Genomic DNA, 15,774 nt, shown 5'->3' with positions numbered 1-15,774 from the left:
GCATCCCATATGGGTACTGGTTCAAGTCCCAGCTGCTCCACTCCTGATCCAGCTCTCTGCTATGGCCTGGGAAAGCAGTAGAGGATGGCCCAAGTCCTTGGGCCCCTGCACCCACATGGGAGACCCAGAAGAAGCTCCTGGCTTCGGATCGGTGCAGCTCCAGCAGTTGCGGCCATCTATGGAGTGAGATGTCAGATGGAAGACTTCTCTCTCTGCTTCTCTGTAACTCTGCCTTTCAAATAAATAGATAAATCACACACACACACACACACACACACAAGAATATGCACACCCTTCAGTGTTGGAACTTAGCCTGCATTCTTTCTTTCTTTCTTTTTTTAAAGATTTATTTATTTATTTGAAAGGCAGAGTTACAGAGAGGCAAAGAGAGAGAGAGAGGGAGGGAAAGTCTTCCAACCACTGGTTCACTCCCCAGATGGCGGCAACAGCTATGGCTGTGCTGATCCGAAGCCAGGAGCCATGAGCTTTTTCCAGGTCTCCCACATGGGTGCAGGGGCCCAAGGACTTGAGCCATCTTGTATTGCTTTCCCAGGCCACAGCAGAGAGCTGGATCAGAAGTGGGGCAGCCAGGACTTGAACTAGTGCCTATGGGGGATGCTGGTGCTGTAGACCGGGGCTTTAACCTGATGTCCACAGTGCTGGCCCCCATGCATTCTTTTTTTTTTTTTTTTTTTTTTAAGATTTATTTATTTGACAGAGTTATAGAGAAGGAGAGACAGAATGTGTGTGCATGTGTGAGCATGCTTCTGTCCACTGGTTCACTCCCCAAATGATTCTAACAGTGAGGGTTTGGCAAGGCTGAAGTAAGAACCAGGAGCTTCATTTGTATCCCCCACATGGATGCAGGAGCCCAAGGACTTAGTCCACCATCTTTTGCTTTCCCAGGCGCATTAGCAGGGAGCTGGATCAGAAGTGGAGCAGCTAGGACTCAAACTGGTGCCGATATGGGATACTGGCACTGCAGGCCAGGGCTTTAACTCATTGTGCCACAGTGCTGGCCCCTTGGTGTAATTAGTGAATGTGTACACCAATACATTTCGTTTATGTGCACATATTATTATTGGTATCTAAGAAAATATAAATCTAAGAATGAGACGTATTAGGCCCTTTTAAGTTCCTCATTTTTATGTGCCCTTCAGAAAGAGATACAAAGGATGCATGGATGTACTGATACAAAGATACAAAGGATGTACTGATGCTCCCCAACTTAAGATGGGGGTCATGTTCTGATGAATCTAAGTTGAAAATATTGTAAGTTGAAAATGCATTTAATTACTCTTAACCTGCAAAAATTGTAGCCTAGTCTACCTTAAATGTACTCAGAACACTCACGTTAGCTTCCAGTTGGAAAGAATCATCTAACACAAACCTGTTTTTATAATTTAAGTACTAATGCGTTTTTCTTATTTATGCAATACAGTACACTGAAGAGTGCAGTACTGTTTGTTGCCCCTGGTGTCTGCCTGGGATCTGAGGCTCCCATGAGATTATTGTGCCACGTATTACTAGCTTGGGGAAAGCTCCAAATTACAAATCTCAAGTATGGTTTCTCCTAAATGTGATTATTTTTGCCGTGTTGTAATGTCTGGAAATCTTAAGTTGAATTATCATAATTTGGTTACCATCTGTACCTGAAGCATCATGTTAGATTGGAAGCACTGTGGAAGAGTCAGTAAACTGCTTCTATATTCAGAAAAAATTAGGGAAATCCCCTCTTCATTCTGTCCATTGCCTTCCTTGCGTAAGCACCACATTTTGAAGTTTGGTGTGTGTGTGTGTGTGTGGTATAAGGATGTATAATTATATATATGCATACATGTACCTTTTTACGAAAAATTTATTTATTTATTTAAAAGAGAAAGACTTGATATTCCGATTTCCATTTCACTTAATACAGTGTGCCATAGTGCCAGCCCCACATGTGTTGCTGTGGATTTGTTTCTGGGAGGAGGAGCGTGGTGGGGGCAAGAGGCGCAGAGTCACCACACAGACCCCGGAAGTCAGGTGAAAGCAGACCTGAGACAAGCAGCCTGCAGACTCGTTTATTTCAGTTGCTACAGCAGCTTATATAGCCAAGGTAGCCAGTCCGGTCAAAGGGCAGTCTATGCCCTAACCAATCACACCGTGTTGCCAGGCAGTTTCCGAAGCCATCCAATCACAGCCTGTTGCCAGGCGGACTCTGCTGTCATGTGGTTTCCGAAGCCATCCAATCACAGCCTGTTGCCAGGCAGTTTCTGTTGCCAGCGGCCATCTTGGCATGGCTTTCTCATTCCACCACATTTCCCCCTTTTCGTTTATTTTTGAGCAACAGGAGGCATGATTCTTGGCCTTACCATTGTTGACCCCATTTCCATGTGGTCTCCGTACGCAGCTGTGCCTGTCTTAGGTTGTCCCCCAGGGGATCTTACCCATCGTTGACTAACAAACACTCAAAATGGGAGACCACAGGAGTGCTTGCTCAGATGGGGGTAGGGATGAGGTACAGTGTTAATCAGGAATGGCATGACTGCCATTCCTCAAATGGCTGTGGGCCGTTTGAGTGGCTGACCAGAGCTAGTGGGTATAAAACAGTAATGGATGTGGCTATGGGCAGTTTCTCAGGATAGGATGATAGGGCAGGTGCATCTGCTAACAAGGAGGACTCTCAGTCTTGTTCAGCTGGTTCTGGTTGGCTGTCAGTTGCAGGCTTGATGTTTCTGGCTGGTACCCAAATGGGCTGTCCCGCATTCTCTGGAAAAACACAAGCATATCCTCGACCTTTGGTTAGCAGAGGGTGTGGTCCCTTCCATTCTCCTGTCAGGGGGTCTTTCCACCTAACCACAGGGGCTGGGGTCTGGGATGGAAAGGATCCCCAGTGTTTATAAGCTGGGCTGATCCCTTGGGAATCAAAACTAAGAAAATTATAGTGAGAAGGACCTCAGTCAAAGCAAGCTGTGGGTCTGCTGGCATATGATTGTTTTTCTGTCTTTGTAAGAGATCTTTAATTGTCCTATGAGTTCTTTCAATGATGGCCTGTCCCTGTGGGTTGTATGGGATACCTGTGGTAGACTGTATGTTCCAGGATTTCAGGAAGGAATTAAATCCCTGTGATGTTTACGCTGGCTCGTTATCAGTCTTTATGGTTCAAGGGACACCAAGGGCCAGCATGGCTGATTTAACCGCCTTTATCACATTACTAGCCTTTTCTCCGGATTGGGCTGTTGCAAATACAGCCTTTGAATAATATCTACCACCACATGGACAAACTTAAGAATTAACTTTGGGCTGGCACCGTGGCTCAATAGGCTAATCCTCCGCCTGCGGCGCCGGCACACTGGGTTCTAGTCCTGGTTGGGGTACCGGATTCTGTCCTGGTCGCCCCTCTTCCTGTCCAGCTCTCTGCTCTGGCCCGAGAGTGCAGTGGAGGATGGCCCAAGTGCTTGGGCCCTGTACCCGCATGGGAGACCAGGGGAAGTACCTGGCTCCTGGCTTCGGATCAGCGCAGTGTGCTGGCCGCAGCAGCCATTGGAGGGGTGAACCAATGGCAAAGGAAGACCTTTCTCTCTGTCTCTCTCTCTCTCTCATTGTCCACTTTGCCTGTCCAAAAAAAAAAAAAAAAAAAAAAAAAAAAACTTTGTACACAGAAGTCCAACTCTACTAAGTAAAGATTTCAACAAAAACTGTTTGAGAACTAGTTTTACAGTTAGATCTTGTAGTACAACTCATTGAAGACAGAGGCCCTGCAAAGAGAGTTGGTGCACAGTGACTCCTGTTGTTAATTTAACAATTAACACTCTACGTATGGCGTCAGTGATCACCCGAAGCTCTTGACGTGAGCTGCCTAGGCTGTGGAAGCATTTTGAGTTCACAAACTCCGTCAATATTTGGACAAGGCCATAAGCAAAGTGGAAGTTCTCTCCTCTCTTTAGAGAAAAGTACCTCCTCCTTTGATGGCTCCTTATTTATGCTGGAGGGTTGAGACCATTTACGTTCAAGGAAACTATTGATAAGTAATGACTTTGCCCTGCTGTTTTTCCAAAAATATTCCTATTTTTTTTACCTTGAATTTCCTTTGAGCTTTTACTGATTTTCTTCCTTTACCTTCTTTCGCAGTGATGACCATGTTTCTGTGTTTCTGTATGCAGCACATCCTTAAGCATTTTTTTTAGGGCTGGAAGGGTGATAACAAATTCGTTCGATTTCTGTTTGTTATGGAAGGTCTTTATTTCACCTTCATTCATATGAGAGCTTTGCAGGCAATCGTATTCTTGGTTGACAGTTTTTTTCTCTTAAGACTTGGGATATATTCTAAGTCTGTAGGGTTTCTGATGAGAAGTCAGTTGTGAGTCTAATTGGAGATCCTCTGAAAGTAATCTGGCATTTCCCCCGTGCACATTTTAGAATCTTTTCTTTATGTTTTACTGTGGTGAGTTTGATTACAATGTGTCATGGTGAAGATCTTTTCTGGCCATGTCTATTAGGAGTTCTGTGTGCTTCCTGTACTTGAATGTCCCTTTCTTACTCCAAATTAGGGAAGTTTTCTGTTACTATTTCACTAAAAAGGCCTTCTAATCCTTTCTTTCCACATCTTCAGGAACTCCTGGAACCGGTATGTTGGGTCATTTGATAGTGTCCTGTAGATTCCCAACAGTGTTTTTTATTTTATTTTTTTAAATGTTTATTTATTTTGCTTGAAAGTCACAGTTACACAGAGATGGAGAGGCAGAGAGAGAGAGAGGTCTTCCATCTGCTGGTTCACTCCCCAGTTGGCCACAATGGCCGGAGCTGCACCAATCTGAAGCCAGGAGTTTCCTCCAGGTCTCCCACACGGGTGCAGGGGCCCAAGGACTTGGGCCATCTTCTACTGCTTTCCCAGGCCATAGCAGGGAGCTGGATCGAAGTGGAACAGCTGGGTCTTGAACTGGTGCCCATATGGGATGCCGGCACTACAGGCGGCGGCTTAACCTGCTACGCCACAGCACTGGCCCCCAACAGTGTTTTTTAGTTTTCTAATCTCCTCTTGTCTTTGGTTTGACTATAATTTCCCATGCTTTTTCTTCTAAGTCAGATGTTCTTTTCTTCTGCTGCACTGATTCTGTTGTTAAGGCTTTCCACTGTGTTTTTTATTTGTTCTGTTGAATTCTTCATTTCATTTTGATTTCTCTTTTAAGATCTCAGTTTCATGGGAGAAATTCTCTTTCATGTCCTGTACAGATTTCAGTTGCTTGTGCATTTGCTTCTGATTACTTCTATATAATCTTTTTTCTATAGAAAGCTTTTATTTAATAAATATAAATCTCATAAGTACAGCTTTTGGATTATAGTGGTTCTTCCCCCCCATACCTGTTCTCCCACCCCCAAAACATCCCACCTCCTACTCTCTCTCCCATCCCATTCTTCATTAAGACTTATTTTAATTATATATAGAAGATCAAACTCTATATTAAAGATTTCAACAGTTTGCACCCAAAGTATAAAGTGCTGTTTGAAGACTAGTTTTACCGTTAATTCTCACTTCTGTGTAATCTTCTGATCAATTTTTTAAATTCCATTTCTTGCACTTCTTCCATATCATCATCACAATCTAGGTTTGAAGTATTGTGTTGTTTTGGGGGTGTCATGTTATCTTCCTTATTATTTCTTGAATTGTGCGTTATCCAGCATTTGTGGAAATACTCATTGGTCTCTTTTTTTTTTTCACTGTGGAGACTTATCTTTGTACTATACCTCTGTAGATAAGTGGAATGTCTGCTTTCAATGAGTACCTAGAGGCTTATAGTGGATGTGGCCAGGGAGTTCTCCAGTGTGAAGGGTGTGTCTAAGGTGACATATCCTGGTTTGGCTTGGTAAATCTCCTGGTTGTTGTTTTAAATCAGAAGGGAAGTTTATTCTGCTCAGCTGAGCTCCTCTCCTCCAAGAAGACCAGTGCCTGGGTGCTAGCCCCAGTGGGTGTGTTATTCGTCTACTCTGCCCCAAGGACCACACAAAGGATCAGTGCAGTCCTCAGTATAAGCTCAGCAGCGCCCTCACCAGTAACCAGGAAGCCCTGAGCACGTGGAGTCTCCCTCAGTGACTGCCCGAAGTCCCTAAGTCATAGCCGCGCCGGGAGTCCTCCCGCACAGCCTTAGTTTTTTTCATGGTCTCAGCACACAAACCTCCGACAGTCACAATCTCTGCAACCCCCTGTTAGTTCTCACCAGAGTCTGGAGTCTCCACTGCAGACTGGTTATTGGGCACCAACACGAGCTGGTGCAGCTGTACGCTGGCTCTATCAGCTTGTTACAGGATGCTTTTGGAAAGTGGGGGGAGAGAAACATGTCTGCCCTTTTTTTTTTTTTTTTTTTCTTTTTCTTTTTTTCTAGTTTGGCTGTTACACTATCCCCCTGGAGCTTCAAGCTGGGTTCCCTTTAGGCTCTTCCTGCAGCTTTATCACCATTGGCTTGGGCTGTTGTGGCCTGGTCTCACCTCACTTTGCAGTGCTTCCTGCTGCTGGAGTCCTGAGATTTGGGTGTCCACGCCCTGCACGTAGGTCCACTGTGTCCCTGTAATTTGGATAGAGTTTCCTCTGCTGTTTTCTCCCTAACTCTTTTTTTTTTTTTTTTTTTTTTGGACAGGCAGAGTGGACAGTGAGAGAGAGAGACAGAGAGAAAGAGAAAGGTCTTCCTTTCTTCCTGACTGGGACTAGAACCTGGTGTGCTGGCGCCGCAAGGCGGAGGATTAGCCTAGTGAGCCACGGCGCCGGCTGAGAAATAGATTCTTACATAAATTAAACCACTTAGTTTAGTTTTTTTTTTTTTTTTTTTAATAGCAGAGTTAGAGAGTGTGGTTCATTCCCCAAATGGCTGCAACAGCTGGGGCTGGGCCAGAACAAAGCCAGGAGCCCATAGCTTCTTCCAGGTATCTCACAAGGATGCAGGGGCCCAAGCATTTGGGCTTTCTCCTCTCCTTTCCGAGGTGCATGAGCAGGGAGCTGGATCCTAAGCTGGGTCTCAAACTGGTGCCCATATGGGAAGCTGACACATCACAGGTGGATGCTTAATCTGCTGAGCCACAATGCCCTCCCCAACCACTCAGTTTTTTATTGGATTGTTGTGAGTGAAATCTGTTTGGGAAACCAAAGTCTATATTGCTTTATAAGAATTCTTTTGAAAAAGCTGTGGTGAATGGTGTCCACCAACTTGCATCCTCATATATGCCGTATAGCTTACTTGTTTTGTTTGGAACATGAAAACAACTTTGCTCAAACTGGGGCCAAGGAATGACTTTTTCTATTAACAAATTGTAAGCCTTTTTTAAAAAAAAAAAAAAAAAAAAACAAAAAAAAACACCCAAAAAAAAAACACTGTTAAAAATGGTACTTGTCACCAAATGGCTCTTACAGGTTCAACTCAATCTCTATTGAAATCTCAGGTGGCATTTTTGCAGAAATTGGCAAGCTGATCCTAAAATTGATACAGAAAGAAAAAGGGGCTCAGTATAGCCAAAACTATTGAAGAATAATAATACTGGGTTATATATCTCTCTTACAAAATTTAGTAAAAACTGTAGCACAAAGACTGGTATTGCATATAAGTGCTGAAACTATAGAACTCTGGGGGAAAAAAATCTGCATGACCTTGGATTGGGGAATGGTTTCTCAAATAAGACACCAAAGGCACAAGCAACCAAAAAATATGTAGTCGGACTTCATCAAAATGAAAAACCTGAAGGACACTATCAAAATTGAAAAGAAACGAAATATTTGAGAATCACATATTTAATATTCTAATAACAAATCAAGTATGAGTTCTACATCTTCAGCTTTATATCATATTAGTGCAGTTGAATTCCTCTTTTTTAAGATTATTTATTTGAAAGACAGCTGTATAGAGAGACACAGTTCTTTTATCTGCTGATTTACTACTCAAATGGCCGCACTGGCCAGGAGCCTGGAACTCCATCCGAGTGTCTCACGTAGGTGGCAGGGGGCCAAATACTTGGGCCATCCTCTTTTGCCCTCCCAGATACATTAACAGGGTGCCGGATAGGAAGTGGAACACCTGCTGTGCCACAATGTTGGCCTCAGGGATTCACTACCATGTATATTGTTTAACAGATTTGTCTGTGATTTGGAATCTATTTGCCTCTTCTGCCCCCTTCCTACAAAGGAAATGCCAATACAATACTGTCATATTATTTTTAAGGAGAAATGAAACTAAGACAAATACTTGAGAATAATCTGACGCCACTCAGATGTGAGGCACTCAGTGTTACATTGCTTATTTTGTGGTGCAGCTCTTCAGTGGCTTTCTGTCATGTGCAGTAAATAATAGAAAATTCTTTGTGTAGGACATGTTTCTTTTCGGCCAATCAGAAGCCAGGATTACTTTGTATGTAATAATAAGGTTTATTTGGAGAGGAGTTGTAAGTGGGGCTAACGAGGATACAAAGGGTTACATATTAGGGCTTCTTAGTTATAGGGAAGAGAAAATTGCTCTGGTGTGTTTAACATTTTTACATATACTTTGAGCTCTTACTCTAGAAATGTACAACTCTTTTTCAAGTATGGGTTTTAAAATATTCACTCTTAATACTTGCTAAGGTAGCAGTTTGATCATTGTTTTTGCTTTTGGTAAAACAATTTAATGGACTGTGAATGAAAAATTACCTGATATTAAGCGACAAAGGATTTTATGAAAATGTCAAGATTTCTGTCGCCGTCTCTACCAATTTTCCTCTCACCAGAGCCAGTTGATTTGGGTTCTGTAACAAGTTCCTCTTGTACACTAAGTGAGCTAGGTGATATTTCCCACCTTTTAAGGAAAATATCTACTGATATCAATGAAATTAAAGGAATGAAAGCCGCAATTTTGACAGTGGAAGCGAATCTTTTTGATCTCAGTGTTAGAGTGTCACAGAATGAAGCAAAAATTTCATCTTTAGAGGTTAAAATGAATGAGTATTCAGCATCAACATCTGAATGCAACAGAGAGTTGGAAGATCTTCACAATGAAGTCGACTTTGAATCACTGTCAAGGACTACTGATGTAAAAATAATTGGCTTCCTTAGGAACTTTGAGAAAGGTAAACTCTCAGTATTCAGTGTCCTCTAAGGCCCATCATTTAAACTGTGTCTTTCCGTAGATCTTGCCTGTAGCTCCTTTGTGGAGGCAAAAAGTCATTGTTGAATTTTTCCTGGACCTTTAGTAACAGATTTGGACTCTGCATCATTTACTTGAGAAGCCTAGGATGTATCAGAATAACGGCCTTTTTGTTGGAGTTCTCTAAAATGGTGTAATGAGAAGATAATCAAATGTAGAAGAATAAAACAAAACTTGAAATGTGAGAGAACTATCCTCTTAACAAATTTTTATGTGAAATTATTTCTTTAAAAGATTTATTTATTTATTTGAAAGAGTGATAAGAGGGAGAGACAAATCTTTGATCTGCTGGTTCACTTCCCAAGTGTTAGCAACAGCTGAGACTAGGCCAGGTCAAAGCCAGGAACAAGGAACTCCATCGTAGTCTCCCATGTGGGTGATAGGAATTCAAGTGCTTGTACCATCATCTGTTGCTTCTCAGGCACATTAGCAGGGAACTGGATCAGAAGGGGAGCAGCTGGCATTTGATACAGGATACAGGCATGCCAAGAGGTGGCTTAACCTGCTGCGCCATGTCATCTTCCCTTATGACTTTTTTTTTTTTTGACAAGCAGAGTGGACAGTGAGAGAGACAGAGAGAAAGGTCTTCCTTTACTGTTGGTTCACCCTCCAATGGTCGCCGCGGCTGGTGCACCACGCTGATTCGAAGCCAGGAGATAGGTGCTTCCTCCTGGTCTCCCATGCGGGTGCAGGGCCCAAGCACTTGGCCATCCTCCTCTGCCCTCCCGGGCCACAGCAGAGAGCTGGACTGAAAGAGGAGCAACCGGGACAGAATCTGGTGCCCAGTCCAGGACTAGAACCTGGGGTGCTGGCGCCACAGTTGGAGGATTAGCCAAGTGAGCCGCGGCGCCAGCCTATTTTTCTCCTTTTTAAAGATTTATTTTATCTATTTGAAAGAATTAGAGAGGTGTCTTCCATCTGCTTTCATACTTGGTTCACTTCCCAAATGTCTGCTATGGCTGGAGCTGAGCTGAGCTGAAAGCAGGAGTCAGGAGCTTTTTCTAAGTCTCCCACGTGGGTGCAGGGGCCCAAGAACTTGGACCATCCTCCACTACTTTCCCAGGCTCACTAGCAGGAGCTGGATCGGAAGAGAAGCTGTCAGGACTTGAACTGATGCTCACGTGGGATGCTGGTGCTGCAGGCCTGAGCCTTAACCCACTACCGCACAGCGCTGGCCCCTAAAGATTTTTTTTTATTTACTTGAAAGGCAGAGTTAGGAGAGGGAGAGAGACAGTAAGCTTCTATCTGCTGATTCACTTCCCAAATGGCCTCAGCAGTTGGGGCTGGGCCAGCCGAAGTCAGGAGCCTGAAGCTGCTTCTGGGTTTCACCTGGGTGCAGGGGCCCAAGGACCTGCGCCATCCTTCACTGCTTTCCCAGGTGCATGAGCAGGGAGCTGAATCAGAAGTGGAGCAGCCAGGACTTGAACCGATGCTCATATGGGATGCCAGCACTGGCAGGTGGCAGCTATACTTGCCAGCCCTGACTCTATAGACCTTTTGAATGTCATATTTGTTAAGTTATTTTTCCATCTATCCAAAGCCACAGTTTATCTTTTGGGAACTCCATACCCAAATAACTGGAGTGTTTTGTTCTCCAGTTCCAGTATGTTTTGTTGTCATTGCCCAGGACGTAAGAGTGAGTTGTTAGGTGAGAGTCCGGGTGATGAGAGGGGATGCTCTGTGTATGATGCATTTGGCTAGGGCCAGTCTTAGGTGGTCAGAGTTGCTGTTCCCTCCGCAAGGTATCTCCCTCTGGCTCTTGCACATTTTTACCTTTACTTCCTCTACAGGTTTTATCTCCAGTCCAAGAAAACTGGCCTCCTTACAGAGGGAAAATGAAAAATTCTGTATCTCCATTTTTGGTAAAACTCCTGAGTATAGCTTTTGTTATATAGGATATCCCATTGGTCTGTAATTGTTAAATTGTTGAAACTTCAAGTTATTTTTACACTTTTCCTTTAAGAACACAGAAGGAGCACTTTGGGATTTAAGTATTTTTGTATCTGTTTTGTGACAGTTAACAGTCAGGGCTCTGTGTCTTCAGAAAGATGCAGCTCTGTCCCATCACACTATGCTGGTGGTGTTGGCTCTAAGCTTAGTGAAGTTTAAAATTCTGTTCCAGGAACTCAACAGAGGCAGTTACTGTCCCGCCTGCAGATTGACCCAGCAATGGCGGAAACCCTGCAGATTAGTCAAGGTTAGTAATTTGAATTTAATTTTTTACTGCATTCTAGCAATTTTGAGTTGCCATTTCCATTCCTTTCACCTCATATGTGGTGTCTCTTAGATTCTGCCCTAAGATGCTGTATTTAGATGTATGAAAATATTTTAGGGCCAAGAGATAAGACCTGCATTTTCTTCATATTGTGTGCTTTTGTTGTTTTTTTGTTAATCAGAATCTTTTTGTCATGCCATTCCACCTGAGTTCTTGGCACTTAATGGGCCACTCACTTGCTAGGGAAAGCTCGAGTCCCTACTTCTTCTCCATCTCTGTCCAACTTTCACCATTGCTCTGAGCTGCTTTGGTATCTTCTATTCAGCCCTTTGTTTTTACTTCCCTTTAGAATCTTATTGCCAAGGCAACTCTCCGCATGTAGACATGCATACTATGGGTGCTTCAGGACAGGGGCTAGGGCCTTGTTTGTCTCTGTGTTCTTGGTGCCAGCTGCTGTCTGCTGCCTGCTCCGTCTCTGGCAGATGATGCAGAATCAGCATGGAGCATTGGATTCCTGGAATCTTCTTTTCCCCTGTGTTTCCCCTCAGCTTGCTTGTAGTTGGGAGGTCTGGTCCCTTAAAACACCCCCACCCCCCCACCCCACTAAGCCCTTTTCTGAATCTTCTTCCCTCGGGATTCCACAGTCAGTGACTGTGTTCCTTGACACTTCCTCAGGATTCTGTCTCAGAAAGCTGTGCTTGTCTTCTCTGTGGTTGCCAGCACCCAGAGGCCAGATCCTGCACAGTTGATGAACCTGATTGAGCTGCCATAGATCTCAGCTTTAGTCTCTGCCTTTCCTGGCTCCTTCCTCTTCAAGGTGTCTAGATGTTCTCCATCCTTGCTTTTGCCCTCTCATCTTCCAGCATTCCATCTTGCTTTCTTGTTTAAGAGTATTTTATTTTTCAAGACGTTTGGCAGCTTGTGTATGTCAGCTTGTGCAGTTTTCTTCTTTATGCTTTAGTTTTTGTCTTTATCCATGATGTACACGTAGTTCGAAGCATTGAGGCTTTTGAGTCATCACAGCCCCTAACTTCCCTCCTGTCAACTTTTTTATATCTGAGAACCATTTTGTTTTTGCATGGTTTTTTTTTTTTAACTTGTTGACTTTATGTATGCAGTACTTTTTCTTCTGAGGACATTAAAGGATTTTTTTTGCCATTTTTTTCCCTTTCCTACCTTGGTGTTTTTGTTTCCACGTTGCTTGATCTGATTGTCTTTCATGATAGGGGCTGTCCTCAAAATGTTTGGGAATCCTTGGTTGTGCCATGTGTCAGAATGGAGCACTAAAGAGGTGGTGGCATTCTGGGATGGTGAGCTGGGGCCCAGGGACTTCCTGACTTTATCTTGAGTGGAGATACCATGGGGGAAGTGACAGTCTTGTTCATCTCCTCAGGGCCACCTTGATGTCGGTGCCTTTAGGTCCTTTGGCTGGTCAGTTTCTCCAAGAAAGACCTTATAAGTAATGTCCTGGTTGCCAGAGTTCTGGGAGCTGTGTGGGGAAGGAAGCCTGGGGTAGGGCAGTACCTCAACGTTAATCTTTACCCCGTTGTTATCTGACACCTCCCACCCTGTTTTCAGTAGGAACTTCTTTTTCTTTCCATTTGGCTTATGTGCAGTGGTGTCTCAAGAGTAAAGCTGCACTTTCTCCACAAGAGAATGTATGAAATGGAGAAAGGTGATCAGGAAATCTGACTGCTTTAAGGCACCCTTTCATAGTACACATGGGCTGTCTTGTTATAGCATGTTTCATCAGAGACCTGACGCTTCCTGGCTAGGCTGGGTACCCCTGGGAAAGCATGGCTCCAGTCAGGCTACCGTCTTCAGCACTGAGGCGAAAGGAGACACTTGTGGTAAGGAGCAAGATTAAAAAGATTGTGGAGTTTGAATTGAGGAAGAACTAGCTGCTTCAGAAGGGACCCTTGGTGTGCTGCTCTTTTGCCTTGCCTTCTCTCCCATCTCTTCCCATGTACCCTGTGCTGCCAGTTCCTCAATCTTTGGTGAATCCGGAGGATCTAAATTTGATTCTTCATTATTAGCTTAGAATTCAGCCAATGTAGATCTGCTGAGTTCCTACTCATCTGTTTTCTACTTTGAAAATATGGTTTCTTTTCCTTTTACAGTTATTCTCTCTGTGTGTGTTTAAAAAATGTTTATGACTTTTTCTTGGAGGTTCAAGAGAGAGTAAAAAGTGAGTGTGCAAGTCCAGCTGGTGTCTTGCTATAGGTTGTTCCTCCCGCTCCCATGTCTGGCCTCCATGGGACCCAGGCTGCCAGTGTTAAAATAAGCTTGCAGAGGTGGACAACAGAAAACTGTTTTCATGTGCACTCTGCTCAGCTTTGTAGTGGGTGACCTGCATTCCTGTTTCCTGCAGCCTTTGATCTTTTGGTTTCCAGGACTTTGTATTCTCATTCCTTTTCATTTTCCTTTCAGTTCCTTTCGTTGATTGTCCCTTAAAATGCCAACTCTCCCAAGGTCCTGCCTCAGTGTGTTTTTTTTTCCTAAGATTTATTGGATCGGCACTGTGATGCAACGGGTTAAGCTACCATCTGCAGTGTCAGCATCCTGTGTGGTTATCGGTTCAAGTCCTGGCTGCTGCACTTCCAATTCAGCTCCCTATTGATGTGCCCCGGAAACCAGTGAAAGATGGTCCAGGTCCATGGGCTCCTGCACACATGTGGGAGACCCAGATGAAGCTCCTGGCTTCGGCCTGTCCCAGCCTTGGGCATTGTAGACATTTGCAGAGTGAACCGGCAGCTGGAAGATTACTATCTCTGTGTCTCCCTCTCTCTAATTCTCTCAAATAAATGGATGTCTTAAAAAAGGAAAAACAACAACAACAACAACAAAGAATTATTTATTTGAAAGTCAAAGTTACAGAAAGAGAAGAGACAGAGATCTTCCATTTGCAGATTCACTCTCCAGATGGCTGTAACATCTGGGGCTGGGCCAGGCCGAAGCAAGGATCTTCTTCTGGGTTTCCCACATGGGTCGCAGGGTCCCCAACATTTGGGTCATCCTCCGCTGCTTTTTCCAGGCTATTAGCAGGGAGCTGGGTTGGAAGTGGAGCAGCCAGAACTTGAACATGTGCCCATGTTGGATACATGCGGCAGCTTTACCTGCTATGTCTCGTCAGCCCTCTCAGTATTAATTATTGCATCTACAGAGCCCTCAGAAAGCTCATGGAAAATGCACACACATACTCACATGGATTTCAGAAATTTCTGTGTGAGAAAATTCTGTGTGGCATAGTAGGAAACCACTGCTGCTTAGACTGTGCAAACTCTTATTTCACCTTCAGTTTCACTCTGCGTATTTCTCTCCCCTTCCTGTCAGTCAGATCTGAATTTGTATCCTCTAAACACATGTGAGAGCCGACAGAGTTGAAACGGAATACATGAGAAATGGACATTTGTCTTTGCCCTTTTCTAAACCTTCTCTATCTCTTTTCCTGTGTTTCCTGTCTCAGTTTTCCCTTGTTCCTGTTCGCACTCCATTTCTGTTTCCCTTTGCATCTGTACTGCCCTTGCCAGGGATGGTGGCAGAAATGGCGCTGCTGTGGGGGAGTGTGGGTGTCATCTTACCTTGGATGTGTTGGAGTCGGACAAAGGACGGGAGAATGTTTTAGCTCAGAAGCCTCAGTGTCCTGGGTAATGAAAGCCTCATTACTGAAGTCTGGGAGACCTTTCTTAACATTGTGTTTCTAAAATCATTTGGATCTTTTCACTTCCCTGCTTAGGAATCTCTCTTGGTTTCTAACTACTTCTAGACCAGAATCCAGATTGTTGAGACAGACAAGATTCTTTATTCTGCACTTCAGCTTTCCTTGCCCCTCACCTGCTGGCCCAGACTGTGCATCCTTGCAGCCTTACCACATTGCTTCCTTTTTCTCACAGGCCTAGTGCCTTGTCCATGACGTTCTGCCCTCATTTTCTTCTCTGGAGCACGCTCACTACCCCCGGTTTATTCGTGCTCTTTAATACTCGCTTGAAATACTTATCCTTGGTAAGCTTTTCCTTGATCCCCAGCTAGAGTAGGTTGCTTTGTATTCTCCCAACGCCTTGTTCACTTCCCTTTTGGATCACCTTTGGGTGATGCTGTGCTGGAATTTGGATGTGTCTATTTTTCTGTTCTGTGTACCTAGTACAGTAGTGGTAGTTGTTTGGTAAATATTTGTTCTGTTCTGTGAATGGGCATGAATGAATAGCCTGTGATTTTAGTCCCTGCTATTTCTGTCTTAGCTTTAAACAAAGTGTATTAACTTTAGTCAGTTGATGGCATCTTGAGAAAAATCACCATGTTCCTTATGGGATAAAGGGCTCAGCCTGTTTGCAAAGTAGTTACGTTTAGTTGTATTGTACATGGGGTAAGTCTTAAATGTCCATCTTAAAATTCCCTTTCAAAATAGTCCTTTATCTACAA

At 43.9% G+C, this 15,774-nt stretch overlaps 1 protein-coding gene across 9 annotated transcripts in view; it reads left to right on the top strand.

Annotated features, from left to right (window-relative positions):
* Positions 1–15,774, top strand: part of ZC3H14 (zinc finger CCCH-type containing 14) — a 50,011-nt gene that overhangs the window by 24,030 nt on the left and 10,207 nt on the right. For 5 of the 9 annotated variants that reach the window (XM_062181710.1, XM_062181709.1, XM_062181705.1 and 2 more), the window contains one exon: positions 11,263–11,337. The exons of the other annotated variants lie outside the window; for them this stretch is intronic. In XM_062181710.1, coding sequence (XP_062037694.1) covers positions 11,263–11,337 — 75 coding nt within the window. The remainder of the gene's footprint in view (positions 1–11,262; positions 11,338–15,774) is intronic. 9 annotated transcript variants of the gene reach the window in all.

The sequence above is a fragment of the Lepus europaeus genome, chromosome 22 (genome assembly GCF_033115175.1).
Source record: "Lepus europaeus isolate LE1 chromosome 22, mLepTim1.pri, whole genome shotgun sequence".
Taxonomy (NCBI): domain Eukaryota; kingdom Metazoa; phylum Chordata; class Mammalia; order Lagomorpha; family Leporidae; genus Lepus; species Lepus europaeus.
Note: the sequence above shows the minus strand (reverse complement) of the source record. Positions and strands in the feature narration are given on the sequence as shown.